This window comes from Rhodotorula toruloides, assembly GCF_000320785.1.
Source record: "Rhodotorula toruloides NP11 unplaced genomic scaffold Scaffold34, whole genome shotgun sequence".
NCBI classification, from domain to species: Eukaryota; Fungi; Basidiomycota; class Microbotryomycetes; order Sporidiobolales; family Sporidiobolaceae; genus Rhodotorula; species Rhodotorula toruloides.
In genome coordinates, this window is record NW_015622994.1 from 58,729 (window position 1) to 72,668 (window position 13,940).

At 62.0% G+C, this 13,940-nt stretch overlaps 7 protein-coding genes across 7 annotated transcripts; 3 read left to right on the top strand and 4 right to left on the bottom strand.

Moving 5' to 3' along the window:
- Nucleotides 1-163: 163 nt before the first annotated feature.
- On the top strand, nt 164-1,120 carry RHTO_05556 (uncharacterized protein; the record flags this gene model as incomplete). The annotated part of the gene is made up of 4 exons (XM_016419217.1): nt 164-190; nt 255-476; nt 547-871; nt 933-1,120. 4 exons carry the CDS (start codon nt 164-166, stop codon nt 1,118-1,120), a joined length of 762 nt encoding a protein of 253 aa, XP_016269928.1.
- A 184-nt stretch (nt 1,121-1,304) lies between these two features.
- Nucleotides 1,305-2,694, bottom strand: RHTO_05557 (uncharacterized protein; the record flags this gene model as incomplete). Its single annotated transcript, XM_016419218.1, has 6 exons — nt 1,305-1,525; nt 1,583-2,094; nt 2,154-2,224; nt 2,280-2,351; nt 2,407-2,508; nt 2,566-2,694. The coding sequence occupies 6 exons, from the start codon at nt 2,692-2,694 to the stop codon at nt 1,305-1,307; spliced, it is 1,107 nt and encodes a 368-aa protein (XP_016269929.1).
- Nucleotides 2,695-2,840: 146 nt separating this feature from the next.
- RHTO_05558 (G protein-coupled receptor 89A) lies at nt 2,841-4,897 on the bottom strand (the record flags this gene model as incomplete). Its single annotated transcript, XM_016419219.1, has 7 exons — nt 2,841-3,050; nt 3,103-3,168; nt 3,223-3,453; nt 3,513-3,876; nt 3,935-4,058; nt 4,118-4,341; nt 4,398-4,897. The coding sequence occupies 7 exons, from the start codon at nt 4,895-4,897 to the stop codon at nt 2,841-2,843; spliced, it is 1,719 nt and encodes a 572-aa protein (XP_016269930.1).
- A 158-nt stretch (nt 4,898-5,055) lies between these two features.
- RHTO_05559 (ubiquitin-protein ligase Sel1/Ubx2) lies at nt 5,056-8,916 on the bottom strand (the record flags this gene model as incomplete). Its single annotated transcript, XM_016419220.1, has 10 exons — nt 5,056-5,278; nt 5,333-5,853; nt 5,913-6,208; nt 6,273-6,596; nt 6,650-6,800; nt 6,854-7,648; nt 7,705-7,872; nt 7,927-8,487; nt 8,660-8,805; nt 8,871-8,916. The coding sequence occupies 10 exons, from the start codon at nt 8,914-8,916 to the stop codon at nt 5,056-5,058; spliced, it is 3,231 nt and encodes a 1,076-aa protein (XP_016269931.1).
- Nucleotides 8,917-9,035: 119 nt separating this feature from the next.
- RHTO_05560 (Golgi membrane protein) lies at nt 9,036-10,082 on the top strand (the record flags this gene model as incomplete). The annotated part of the gene is made up of 6 exons (XM_016419221.1): nt 9,036-9,098; nt 9,291-9,309; nt 9,373-9,487; nt 9,550-9,732; nt 9,805-9,957; nt 10,037-10,082. The coding sequence occupies 6 exons, from the start codon at nt 9,036-9,038 to the stop codon at nt 10,080-10,082; spliced, it is 579 nt and encodes a 192-aa protein (XP_016269932.1).
- Nucleotides 10,083-10,666: 584 nt separating this feature from the next.
- Nucleotides 10,667-11,791, bottom strand: RHTO_05561 (uncharacterized protein; the record flags this gene model as incomplete). Its single annotated transcript, XM_016419222.1, has 6 exons — nt 10,667-10,796; nt 10,855-10,932; nt 10,996-11,368; nt 11,425-11,510; nt 11,567-11,596; nt 11,652-11,791. 6 exons carry the CDS (start codon nt 11,789-11,791, stop codon nt 10,667-10,669), a joined length of 837 nt encoding a protein of 278 aa, XP_016269933.1.
- Nucleotides 11,792-12,227: 436 nt separating this feature from the next.
- On the top strand, nt 12,228-13,791 carry RHTO_05562 (beta-keto reductase; the record flags this gene model as incomplete). Its single annotated transcript, XM_016419223.1, has 10 exons — nt 12,228-12,267; nt 12,329-12,444; nt 12,512-12,548; nt 12,608-12,730; nt 12,785-12,898; nt 12,951-13,038; nt 13,097-13,316; nt 13,374-13,437; nt 13,501-13,589; nt 13,663-13,791. 10 exons carry the CDS (start codon nt 12,228-12,230, stop codon nt 13,789-13,791), a joined length of 1,020 nt encoding a protein of 339 aa, XP_016269934.1.
- Between the last annotated feature and the right edge of the window lie 149 nt (nt 13,792-13,940).

The window sequence follows — 13,940 nt, forward strand, 5'->3', positions numbered from 1 at the left end:
GGACTGGAGAGACGACTCGCGGCACCATCACTTGCCCAACGATGAGGGTTCCTCGTGGATCACGAAACCTGTGGCAAGCGCAAAACCGACTCGTCTGCTCCGGCGGCGAGGCGACTTGAAGTCGAGGAGGCGACGCTTCTCTCCTTGTTTCCTCCAGCGCCTCATGCCTGGTCCGGGGGACCTGACGCCGGTGAGCTCACGAGGCGCCTTGAGCGGTGGCTAGATGCACGCTGACTCGCTTAGCCGTCTCACAGCAAGCAACTCCTCCACCTCCCCACTCGATTCCGCCGACGACTCACGCTCGCCAACCGCATCCAATGTCCCGCTCGGCCGCTGCTGCAGAAGACGACTCGGCCATGGGCTTTGCCGAGGACGTCGGCAGCGCTGCGAGCAGCGTGTCGAGTCCCGGGGACGACTTGCCGATGAGGAATGAAGGGGGCGCCGAGGACGAGAGGATGCTCACGGAGGGCGAAGACGTGCGTCTTACAGGCTCTTTAAGCTTCAGTGAGAGCGTCGGCCTGACACTCTGGCTCGCCCGCTCCGTAGACGGCCGCTCCCGGACCCTCCTCCTCTCGCCTCCCTCCCTCTGTTCCCGCCAGCTCCGCCTACGCCCCGACTTCGCCTACCAAGCGCGCTACTCGCTCAAGCAACGCTGCCGGACCGTCGTCCCGCAACGGCCCGCGCTCGTCGAAGCGCGAGAGGGCTGCGCAGATGTTCGCTTCGGGCGAAGGCGAGTTTGAGCGCGAGAGGGCGGTTATCGAGGGAAGCAGGAGGGGCGGAAGAGGTGGAGGAGGAGGCGAGGACGGCGAAGGGAGGAGCGCCGAGGACAATATCATGCAGAAGCTGCTCGACAAGGACTACGCTGGACGGCGTGAGTCTCTCGATTCCTCGGTTCCTGCGGCCAAGTCTTACCCCTCTAGCTCGTTGCGCAGTCAACTTCGACCCCTTCCTGCAACAGTTGCAGGCGTTGAGGCATAGCAAGGAGTCGACTGCGACTGGCCCTTCCGCTCCTGCCGGCGCTCCAGCTTCGCCTTCCACACAAGCGACGCCTCTGCCCCCTCCCGTCCTTTCTACGACCGAAGACGGCCCTTCTGCATCCCCAGTTGCTCCCGCCGCTTGACCGCTGCCGGCGTTCCTCGCTTGTTCCCCTCTCGCATTCGCATCGTACCACGCATTCTCCCTTACTCTCCTTCCTTTGTTCGTTCCGTCGTACGCGTCGTTCCAAGCTGTCAATGATACCCCTCTCCTCCTCGCAGTTGCGAACGGCAGGCCGTGCACTGACAGAAGAGATCTCGATACAATCGCTATGCGGCGGCTGGCGCCATGCCCGTGTCCACCATCTGTACAACGTTCGCCGATGCCGTTCTCTTCTTCGCCCGCCTTTCTTCCTGAGACCGCCGCCTACCGTCCTTCGACTCGTGCGAATGCCCTCCCGACCTCGACTTGCTGCGATGATGCGGCTTCTTCCGCTGACGCCTCTCCTTCCTCTCCCGCTCTTCCTCCGAGGTCGTACTCGTCGACGATCCTGACGAGGTCGAGTCAGACGTGTGCGTGGACGTGCGAGATTCCGTAGTGCTCGTACCGTCGCTCTTCCGTCGGTGACGTTGGCCTCGTCGCGGTTCCTTTTTGCCTTCGGAGTATTGAGCCGAGAACGGACTTGGAAGCTGCTGACGTTCGCCAGATGCAAAGGTTGGAGGATACGTGCGGCGCTGATAGGTATCGAGGAAAGGGTCGACAGCCGAGAAGGGCTGTTGTGCGCGAGCGAGGTATGCGCGTACAGTCGCATCCTTGCTCGTTGTCCGACTAGGTCCTGCGCTGGCAAGATCGACCTCCTCGTCGCTCGACCATGCCGATCCCGCATGCAGAAGCGGGACCGTCTGCGCCTGTCTGGCCAACTCTTGCTTCTGCTTCCTTAGCTTCTGCCGCAACTGGAGCTCGCTCTGGTAGATGATGACGTTGGCGTGGTGGCGGGTCGTGCGGAGGTCGAAGCTGACGAGCATGGCGAGCGCGAAGCAGGAGACTAGCGCGACGACGAGGACGGAGAGGGTCTGGATGGCGATATCGCGGTCGTGCGGCTGGCAGGTGACGTCGTCGCTGTAATGGATTGAAACGTTAGAAGGACCCGCAAGGTAAACTCACGAGACGAAACTAACCAGGACATGAAGGGATGCAAGACCTCGACGAAGAGCGCGATCGACAGGCCCAAGCCGGCGAACCACATGACCTGCGAGAGCTCAACACGTTAATCCTGGAACAGCCGAGCGGGCTTGACTACACACGATGAGGAACGAAATGACGGGCGAGACGACCTGCCATACTCGGGTGAACGGCGGAGGCAGGAAGCGTGCATACTGCGCGAAGCGGGGATGAGCAACAGCGTCGAGAGATGTGATCGAGGACGCTCACTGCGAGAGTCAAAGAAGCGACAACAAAAATTGCAAAGGCGGAAGCGCAGCATGCGACGAGGAGGATGTCTTCGCCGCTGATCTCGCTGAGGGCCAGAGCAAGCTGCGAACAATGCGTCTTCAGCGATGCTGTAAACGAGTGCCAGGAGGAGCGACGCACCCGCACAAGCATGGCGACAGCAGCGAAGGAGCTGAGGCTGCTGAGCGCCATCGCGACTGCTGCCGCTCGAGCGGGCAGGAACACCACCGACATCTCCTCGCTCGGAGCATCCTCGTTGAGATAGCCCATCGGTGCGCGTTGAAACGAGAGAGAGCAGGAAGCGCAAGGAGGAGGAATACGCCGGAATGTCCGCGGATCCTCAGCCGGCACCCTTCTGGGACAACCGTGAGCCAATGCTGCGATATAGTGACAGTACAACAACCTGTGCGAGGCGTCTAGACGGAATACTGCGCCGCGAGACCTGCATCGTCCCGGAACTTGCGGGTGATCCACCGCGAGAAGAAGATCGCCGAGGCAGAGATGAGGAAGACGCTGTCGAACAGTCGTGAGAAGACGTTGAAGTCGGGCAGGGTGTCGAGGAGCGAAGTCGTCGAGGCGGTCGGCGAGGACGGCAGCGAGATGAGCGAGGTTAGAAGGTAGATCGCCTGCGTCGCGAAGGGTCAGCTTGAGCGCCACAACACGTTGTTGCGAACGCACCATGAGCTGCGCAAGAAATAGCAGCATGAACGACGCGCTGATGCCTGCAGATGTAGCCTTGAAGATCTGCAAGCCGGGCGGTCAGCACGCGCTGGCTGAATGGGTGAACTCCTTATTCACCCTTGACACGCTCCCGAGCACGTTCCGCATGTTTGCGAGCAAGATGCCGCCGATGAGCGCGAGTCCAATCAACCGGGACCAGGTTGCGACGTCCAGCTCGATGTTCAGGACGACGGCCAGGCGAGTCAGGAGCGACGTGAGGAGGTCGGTTCCCTGAGGTGCCGGGGCGCCCTCCGCTGAGGTGTGCTGGTGCGACTGACGCGTGTAGCCGAAGATAAGGTTGATGACGGACTGCACAGGACCTGAGGTGAGTTTAGGAAGCTGAACATGCCAGAGGGAGCTGAACGCACCACGAAGATCTTCCACACGCAGTACACGCTGAATAGCCAGCCAACCAGGAGCCACACCCGACCCTTGAAGCTCCGGCCCATCTCCCGCATCGCCTTCCTCCGCCGCAACCTCGACACGTCCTGCGACATCTGCCTCTCCATCTTTTCCATCGCCGCCACCTCGATCTCGACACTCTTGAGGTGCAGCGCGGCCGGATTGGAGGTTGTCCACTTCGAGAGAAGGGAACGGGAAGAGGCGGTGTCGGCTTCTCGCGCTGCTGATCCCTGTGCGAGGGCGAGCGAACGGTATCGCTGCTGAAGGTCGACTCGGGCGCGATGCAGTGCTCTCTCTGCTTGCGCCATATGTGCATCGGTGACGGGCTCGCTGTCGGGTCGCAAAGGGTCAGCAGGTGGTCGCGTCAGGGAAGAAGAGCCAGACGCACGCGGAGGAGACGGAGCGCCATTCGTAGGCCTCCCATGCTGTGTTGAGCGCACCGCCGCCGGACAGAGAGGCGATCAAAACGACTCCCGGCACGCATATCCGGGACAACAAGCTGTTGACCAGACCTGGAGGAGGGAAAGCGTTAAATCTTGCCTTCGCGAGGGGGATGAGCTAACCGGCGCACCAAACGTGTGTGAGCCTTCGGTGACGAGCTTGTCGGCGATGAGGGACCCGACGTTGTAGAAGAAGAAGAGGTAGAGGGCGAAAGGCGGGAGGGTAAGAAGGAGGGTTCGAGTGACGGTTGTCCGGGAGCGGTGGGTGACGAGGAGGCAGAGGACAAAGGGGATGACGAAGACGATGATGGAAAGAAGGGTGAGTAGACTGATCGACCAGTTGTAATGCCGTGCTCTGTAGGAAGAAGCGAGGTCAGTGAAGGAAGTCAAAAGAAGGACGCTGGCACGTACCTGTCGCTGACCGCGTCTCCGAAGAGCAAGAGCGTGAACAGCATGCAGCTTTCCGAGAAAGCCAAGCAGAACAGCGCCTTCGAAAGCCTCGTGTACGCCCTTCCCGCTGTCGACACTCCCGTCTGTCCCGGCGAAAGCGAGTCCCGTCGGTCTGGCACTGCTGCCGACGGGGACGCGCGTTTGCTCAGTGCAGCACCCAGCCCGTCCTCTCGCAACCGGCTGGCGTGCGAGCTCTTCGCTCCTGCTCCCGCCCCACCGCCGTTTCCGCTCAGTCCCAAGTATCCGCCTTCCGCCTCGTCGAGCTCGATGGCTTCACCGTTAGGCGTGTCGACTTCGCTGGACAAGCCATCTTCCAGGATGACCTCGCGCAAGTCCGCGAAGAGCGACTTGTTGACGTAGAGTCGACAGACGGCGAAGTAGGCGAGGCGGGCGGCGGAGAGGAGGGCAGTTTCGAGCGCGATGGACGGCACAGGCGCTGTATCTGGCGGCATGCCATCCATCCCAGCCAGTCTCGCAGCAGAAGCACGAGGAGGTGAGTGAAGAGCGGACGAACAAGCTCTCCCGCGACGCTCCCGGGCAGAACCTTCCGAGGGCGATCCCAGAACCACGCCAGCGATGAGCAATACTGAGCAATGCGAGTGTTGCGAAGAGTGTACAATCAACGGCCGCGCCCCTCATCCTCGTCCGAATCCGTCTCTTCCCGCCGACCATTCTCCCCTGCGTTCCCCGCTTGTGGCGTCGGCGGTGATGCTGGAGCAGCGGTCGGAGTCGGTGCTGGCTGTTGAGGAGCCTGAGGATGCGCGGCGGGTGCGGCGGCGGGTACAGGAGCGGCAGGTCGACGGCCTTGGTGCTCTGGCCGCTGACGGAAGTAGACGAGCCATCTGCGCATGAACAGGTCAGCCCGTCCCTCGTGACAGAGGCAGAAATTGACCCACGCAAGGAGCATGCACAGCGCGACGATCGCGACGGTACCGCCAAAGTCGCCCTCGTCCTCGAGGTAGAAATCGTCGTCCTCGTCCTCGCCATGCCCACGTCCGAAGCCGCGTTGATCCTGGTACTCTCGCCAGTCGAGACCCTCTTCATGCGCCTCGAGAGCGCGCTGCGCATCCCTGCCAGCCTCGCCTCCTGCAACTCCCGCTCCTCTGGCCGCCCGTCCCTGCTGCAACGGCACGACTTCCGGCTCGGGTCCAGGGTCAATTCCCCAGTTGCGCTGTATGTCCCGCCAAGCTCTTCCAAAGCTCCACACGCCATGCTCGGCGAACCCTGCGCCGATACCGTCGACGTCCGGATCCTTCGCAAAGAGGCTGAGGGCGTGGAGCTCGTCATCGCCGGACTTGAAGAGGGCATGATACAGCGCGCGGGCGTAGAGGCTGACGAGTGAGAGTGTCGAGGGGAAGTACGCGTCGGTAGAAGTCTCGAGGGCCATGTCGTACTGGCGCTTCGCGAGGTGGAAGTCCTGCGGCGTTCGAGCAAGTCAGACCTGCAAGTCTCGCTCAGAAGTCAAGGTCGACGCACCTGAGGCACGCCCTTGCCCGTCTCGTGCATCCACCCGAGCGCCCACATCGCCATAGCCGAGAACTTGGTCGTTGCGGCGCTTTGGTAGCAGCCGGCCGCCTTCTCGAACTGCGGCAGACCGTCTTCCGTCCCAAGACCGGCGTAGAAATAGTCGCCCATCTTGACGAGAGCATCGACGTTGTCTTGAGCGGCGGAGCGAGTCCAGTAGGCGAGGGCGAGGCGGTCGAGCTGCTTAGTCGCGGGAGAAGGAGCGGGCGCGACGGCATCAAGCAGCGGAATGCGAAGCCGCTTCTTGTCTGCGAAAGCGTAGGAAGTGTTAATAATACACTCGTGTGTGGGAGTGTCGCTGAGCAGGCTCACCTCGATCAAGGATCCAGGCAACATTGTTCTGCGCCGGCTCATATCCCCGTTCCGCCATGATCCAGTACCCGAGCAACGCGGTTCGCAAGTCTCCGCGCTCTCTCGCGCGCTCAGCCTCCCACCAAACCTCGTGATCCCAATCCCCTCGTTCCGCCACGCGCTTGTAGAACGAGACGGCGACAGGACACGACTCGGTCGCTGATGTTGAGCGGGCGGCAAGTTCGGCGAGGTAGTAGTACGCCTGGAAGGTGTCGGGAGTGCGGAGGTTGTCGGGGCGGATCGCGTGCTCGAAGTAGGTTGTTGCGGCGACAAAGTCGCCCAGGCCTGGCAAGCTGCGTTAGTTCAGCGGAAGCGGAACAAGAGCGTTCGAAACGCACCAAAGTGGTACTTGCCGAGGTTGACTTGCGCCTCGGACGAGTCCTGCTGGGCGGCGGCGTGGAAGAGCATGACCGCCTTCTTCAAGTCACGCTCGACGCCGAGCCCGTCGCGGTACATGATGCCGAGGCCGTTGGTCGACTCGCGGTCGCCCTGCAGCGCAAAGGTTAGCGGAGCATGCTGATTGACAACCGAAAGAGACGGACCTGCGCGGACCCGCGAGAGAACCAGAGGAACGCCTTGGCGTAATTCGCGCTGACGCCCTCACCTCGCAGGTACATCTTGCCGACGAAGCCAGCCGCCAAACCCGCGACCATCGCTGTATGGTCGTCGACTTTCTCGTTCTTCTTGTCCTTTGAGAGGTCGTAGAAGCCGACCTTGGGCGCCTCGCCCGCCCGCTGCGGGTGCTTCGACAGCGGTCCCCATTTCGGGTTCCACTGCGCCTCGCGAGGGTCGGAAGGCCAGACCTTGCGAGCGAGGCGGAGGAACCACTTGCTCGCGCGGTGAAAGTCGCGTCCTCCGTCCCACAGGTTGTCGGCCTTGCCCGCAACTCCTGGCTGCAGGCGTCCTCGTTGCGCGCCTCGTGCACCGCCGAGCCCTCCAGCACCGAAGCCCTGATAGTACAGCCGCCCGAGGCGGTACATGTAGGCAGGATCGCCGCGTTCAGCATGGAAGAGGTGGAACTCGACGAGATCGTCCCACTCTTGCTGCGTCTGAGCGTTCGAGCCGCCCGTCACCAGGTTCGACCTTGAAGACGAGGCTCCAGGTCCGTACGGACCGCCTTCGAGGTCGGACAGGCGGATCTTGGGCGGAGGAAGGTGTCGTCCGCCAGGCGGGCCAGAGTTGAACGAGATCATGGCGGCGTCGGCTGCTGCCTTGTACCAGGGCAGAGCGTCCTTGCACGACTGTTTCGTGCCGATGCCCGCCCAGTGACGGTACCCGACGGTCATCGAGGCGGGTACATGGCTCGACAGCGCGGCGAAGGTGTAGTGCAGGAGAGCCTGAGGACGGAGAGGTCAGCGAGATTGGCGAGGCGAGTGAACATCGCGCAGCCTACGCTTCCTTGCTGTCCCTTGCCCTCGAGACCACCCGCCGCTCCGCCAAAGTTGCTGCCGTACAAGAAGCCCAGCTTGTACTGCGCTTCGGGCGAGCCGTAAAGTTCGGAAGCGAGGGTATAGAGGCGAAGAGCTTCGGCTGGATTGGCGGCGAGCGAGAGATGACCGGACTGCACGGGCAGTGTCAGCGAGTTCGGCAGGACGCAAGCGGGAGACTGGCGTACCAGGTGAAGATCGCCCAGCAAAACCCAGGCTGCCGCAGATCCTCGCTCGCCGGCGCTCTGCAGAAGCTCTGTCACTTCGGCCATCCCTTCCTCAATCTCTTCGCGGTCGAGCACGACGCCACCCTTAAGAACCGCATTCTCGAGCCGGTTCTTCCACCCTTTCCCGTCTCTCCGTCCACCCAAAGCTCCCTTTCCGGCTCGCACAGTCTTGTCGACCGCAAACCGCTCAATCGCACCCTTCAAGCCCAAGATTGCGCCCTTCACGCTCCAGTCCCGCCCGCCCTGTACTCTTCGCTTCGCGGCATCACCCGCGTGAAGGCGGCTGACTCGAAGAGCGAAGCGCCCGACCGACGAGCGCTGTAGAATCGGCTCTATCCGTGCCGAGAATGGTACGTCGAGCGAAGCGATATTCGGAGAATAAAGAGTTGGAGGAGAGGGAGGAGAATGGAAGGTGAGGGTGTCGAGGAGAGAGACGGCGAGTGCGTAGGCATCGGCGGCAGGATCGGAAGATAGAGGATCTGTGCCGGCTGTTCTTTCTGAAGCGAAAGCGAGCTGGGCGGTCTGCAAGGGAGGAAGGCGAGTGTCAGCGACGGGCTCGAGGTGTACCAGAACGTCTCTCTCGTCATTCCGGCCAGCCGCACCGAGCTCCACGGTCTCTACACCGCCATGCAGTCCACCTGCAGAGCCGCCCTTCCCATCGTTTCGCGCTGCCAACGTCGGAAGCACCACTCACCTCGTCGTCCGAGCCTCCCCTCGCGCCTTCAACACCTCCTGCTGGCCGATTCGCGCCCTTACCAGACTCAGTTCTCAGCTGTGCACCCGTCGAGATGCCGAACGTGAGCTGCTGCTGCGGCGGAGGAGCTGGCTGGGCATGGACTGCTGTGGGTGACGGAAGACGAGGAGTGAGCGGGTAACAACAGCACGCTGCGGCGAGTGGAGCGCACCTGAGCCTAATGTGAGCACTGCAAGACACAACCAGCATGCTCTCATCCTCGCCCGAGCAAGCTGGGCGACGAGGAAGGAGACAGCGAGCGGTTCGACGAGGTCCGCTTCTTCCCACTCCGCTCTCGTCGCGCTTTTACGGCAGGAAAGGGTCTGTGAGGATCAGAATGGACGTGCCAGAACCCCCTGCAGGCGCCAACGTCGTCACCGCCGTCAAGCAGTACGAGCGCGTGCGTTGTTGCTCACCTCGTCGCAGTCGTGGCTCTCGCGGCTCCCGCAGAGCGGCCGGCTGGATGGAGTGACGCTGACTAGCATTGTACTGTTGCTTCTGCCCGCTACCGTTCCCCTTCGCCCCGCCGGTCGCGCTTCACCGCCGTCTGTCGCCTCCTCCCCACCGACACGGCTCCTCTCGACGGGTCCAGTTGTACCAAGGCTACCTAGGTGCGTTCACGGCGGACTCCGCAAACCAAGACGACTGCTGACATTGCGGTCCGCTATCCGTAGACCGCTTGACTCCCTTCACCTTCCAACGCTGGGGCGGTTCCGTCGGCCTGTTCCTCCTCTTCACCCTCCGCATACTCTACGTTCAAGCGTACTACATCGTCGCCTATGCTCTCGGGTGCGCGCCCAGAGTCTTACGCTTGACCTTGCTTGCCCGCTGACGATCCTACCGTCCTCCAGCATATACCTCCTCAACCTCTTCCTCGCCTTCATCACCCCCAAATTCGACCCCGCCCTCGCAGCAGATATGGCAGAGACCGAGGCGGAAGAGGGTGCGCCTGGTTTGCCGACGAGTCAGGGAGACTTGCAGGAGGATGGCGAGATGAGGCCGTTCATTCGGCGGTTGCCCGAGTTCAAGTTCTGGTGCGCAGCGCGGCTTCGCTCGTAGTTCGATGAGCGTACTGGCCGGGGCTCAATCCGATCACGCGCCCGCAGGCACAGCGCGACACGAGCCATCGCCTTCTCCCTCATTGCCTCGTTCATCCCGCTCTTCGACGTCCCCGTCTTCTGGCCCATCCTCGTCATGTACTTTTGCCTTCTCACATTCATCACTATGCGGAGGCAGATCGCGCACATGCGCAAGTACAAGTGCGTCTCCCGTCTTTCAGCGGACTGGCTTCCCGCACTGGTCTTCGACACTCTACTGACTCTCACACCGCTCTCGCAGATACCTGCCGTTCGACATCGGCAAGAAGCCTACCTACGGGCACTGAGTACGCTTTCGCAGAAGAATAGACACCGTGCTATAGCATCGCGCTTTGCCCAGACCTCGCCTCATGCTTGAGCTAGCTTCGGAAGCGGGGAGACTGCGAGGAGGATGCAGTGAGACTGCGCTGACTTAGCTCAGACTGTTAGCAACTCGCTCTTCTCTGCTCGCCGCGTCCAGACGGCAGTTGCGGGATACCCGATACTCTCTTCTGCACGAGGTCACCGTTATAGCGTCTACACCTCCTCCTTCTCTCCACGTCGCCTCCGCCTTGCCCAGCTCGAGCTTGACGAGTCGCTTGCTGCGGACGAGCACGAGCTCGCAGATCCTGATGCGGCGTGGTCGGGAAGAAGTGATCGCTCCGCTTGACTGGTGTCGAGCGGTTGGAGTGAGCGTCGTCTTCGCTTTGACAGCTTTCACAGTGCGCGACGGTCAGTGCTCAGTAGTAGTGCGCGAGGGAGCTGCACAGTCTGGCTTGATAAACTCACCGGCTGTTTCGACAAGCTCCGCTCGTAACGGTCGTCTCGACGTCCCCTGCGGGCTTCCGGTTGCTGTTGTTTCCCTCTCCACCATCTACATAACACGATACGGTCAGGTTTTCCTTCGACTGGAAAGGTAGGTGAAGGGAACGTACAGGAGCAGGGCGACGACGAGGATAAGTGCGAGCGCTACTCCGCCAATCCCGAGATAGAGCGCCGTGTTGTCGCCGGAGAAGAGCGAGCTGCTCGACAACGCCATCAGCGTGACGGGAGTCGGCGACAGAGCGACGCTGCGCTGACCTGGTACTTGAGGCTGTAGGCGCGCTGGCGGGAGCGACGGGAGCCGCTGCTGGTGTCGTTACGGGAGTGGTTGCGACACTGTGGTGCTGAGTACGGGTCAGCGCGGAGAACCCGGTATACGAGGATCAGCAGTCTACGCACGTAGCGGTGTCGGCTGGTGCGATCGGTGCAGACGTCGACATGGTCGCAGCAGCAGTGTTGAGAGGCGTGTCGAGGTCGTTGGAAGCCTCCGTGTCCTTCGAAGCTGGAGCGGAGCCTCTCGGTGCAGCCGTCTTGACGCTCCCAGTCGAAGAACCCGCCTTGCCCGTCTCCTTGGCGCTCGCTGATCCGCCTCCACCTACCGTCGCACCTCCAGACGCCTTCGGTGACTTGCCGCTCGCGTCATGGGTCGTCGAGCTGGCTCTTCCTCCGCCGCCTGACGCAGACTTGCTGGCGCTCGCCGCCGCGACGATGGGAATATTGGGCGACTTCCCCTCCGCGCCCTTGCTGTCGTACACCCAGAACTGAACCTGGTCTGCACCTGATAGGTTTAGCGGGCGGAAGACGGCGTATCTGCTGCTGCGTACGCACCGCCAACTTTCGTCTCCTTTGCAAACCACATAAATCGGGTCGTTGTGAGCCCCTTCGACTCAGTGTCTTGGTGCGTGTTGATCAGGCTGCGAGAACAAAGTTCCTCCATGTCTGTCTGCGCTGACAGACGAATGCGACGCACACGCGAACTCGATACGGCGGTGTCCCTCCACTGCGAAGTTCAGCTTCGTCAGCTGAAACCTCGTATGGAATGAGAAATGACTCACTCCCAGCCAAATGTCGCCTGCTTGCCTGGCTGGAGCGATGTCGGCGCAGTTACGGGCAGTCCATCCGAGTCGCAGCGAGCGTCGTCGACGAGCAGGAGCAGTGCGAACAGCAAGATAGCGCCTAGTCGCCTCCGCAGCATCGTCACGCAGGTACAGATCACTGTAACGCTGTCCAGGCCACGCAGAAGGTGGAGGAGGCGAACCGAAGAGGGAGGAGGAAACCCTCGGAGGATCCGCGGAGGGTGAGGAGCTCGACCTGTGTCCCAATCCAGCCAGCGCCCGGCCAGCATGCTCGGGGCCCCCTGAGTGGTTGCAAACGGCCCATCGAAAAGTCCCGCAATGGCGTAGAGGTGCGGAGCGCAGGTGTATGGCCGCGAGGTGGGGAGGCGGGCGTACAGCGAGACGGGGATCGTTGGCGACGACGTTACGGCCTGTGCTGCAGTGGTTGTGTACGTTGAGCTCGATAGCAGCAAGAATATAGCATCCAGAGAGATGTGGTGGCGAGCAAGAGCTCTTCATCAGTTGCTGTGGAGAGGAAGAGGTTCGCCCGCGACTGTTCACTTCGACCCGCTCGCGATGGACGTGGCGACTCTGAGGGCACAGGCTATCGACTGGGGTGCGCACGAGCTGTCCTCTCACCAGCCAATCGCGCGTTGACGCCGTTCTCTCTCCCCCAGCTTCCGACTGCCCTCTCACAACCCTCGCTTTCGCTGTCCTCGGCGCTGGATGGCTTGGAAGCTATGTGCTGAGCTTTGCGAGGATGGCGGTTGACTTGGCGAGACCGGGCATCCCTGTTCGTGCACCCCGCTCTGCCCTCGTCACCCGGAGTTGACCTTCTGTCTCGCCCATCGGTCTCGCAGCTCAAGCGGTTTGGCGCGAAGAAAGGCGCATGGGCAGGTGCGTACTGCTCCGAACAGGCCAACAACCCGGCTGGAGCTGACCATTTGTCTTCGCAGTTGTTACTGGCGCGACGGCTGGCATCGGTCGCGACTTTGCTCTCCAACTCGCCGCTGCCGGCTTCAACATCTTCTTGGCCAGTCGTACGGCCTCGAAGCTCGATGAGATTGCGCAGGAGATCAGTGAGCTCGCGCGGAACTGTCGGCGGCCACAGCGCTGACCTTTACTCTCCTCAGCCGCCAAGTACCCGTCCGTCAAGACGCAGGTCCACGCGATCGACTTTTCCTCGGCTTCGGCAGACTACGCCGCGCTGAAGGCTGCCCTCGACCCTCTCGACGTCGGCGTCCTCAGTCAGTCGTCGCTGCCTCCGCCCACGGTCCTCGCTGACGCTCTCTTCGACAGTCAACAATGTCGGCAAGAGCTACGAGGAGCCTACGTTCTTCCAGGACTTGTCTGACCAAGACATGATCGACATCGTCGAGATCAACGTGTGAGCTCAAGAATTCGCAGCCTGACCTTGCGGAGCTGACCTGACCTCGTGTCGGCAGCAACGCGACGATGAAGGTCACCAAGCTCGTCGTTCCCGGCATGGTCTCGCGCAAGCGCGGCCTCATCCTCACCGTCGGATCCTTCGCGTCGCTCATCCCGTCCCCGCTCCTCGCCGTCTACTCCGGCAGCAAGGCTTTCCTCTCAACCTGGTCGCAGGCGCTCGGCAGCGAGCTCCAGGGCACCGGAGTCGAGGTCGAGTTGCTCAACACGTATTTTGTCGTGCGTCCCAGCCTCATCTTCTCCCTTTGTGCTGGACTAACCGACAGCGTCTCGCAGGTCTCGAAGCTGAGCAAGATCCGCAAGAGCTCGTGGATGATCCCGACGCCCAAGACCTACGTTCGTAAGCTGCTCCCTCTCGCTCGCCGTTGCGCAAGCTCCAGTCACGCTGACTCTCGTTCCGCAGGCTCGGTCCTGTCGCACATCGGCGTCCGTGGCGGCGCTGTCGGCCAACCGCACATTTCGACGCCGTACCACGGCCATGCACCCGTCCAAGTGCATTCCGTGTTCTCGCCACGTGTGCGAACAAAGAAGCTAACCGTTCCGCCGTCGCCTCACCGATCAACAGTGGGTTGTCGACCACCTCTTCTCGCGCCAGTTCTGGCTCGACTACAACCGCAAATTGCACCTCGACATTCGCAAGCGCGCCCTGCGCAAGAGGGAGCGCGAAGCCGCCAAGGCGGTCAAGGGCGAGTGAAGGGAGCGCTCGCCGCTATCGGTGCGCAGTCACTCTCGGCCCGTTCTTCCGGTAGCTCTACAGACTCAAGTGGCTGCATGGAAGACTCTTGCAAAACGTCGGGCTTGACGCCGCACCAGCAGTCGACGTGTAGGCGCGGCTACAGTCGT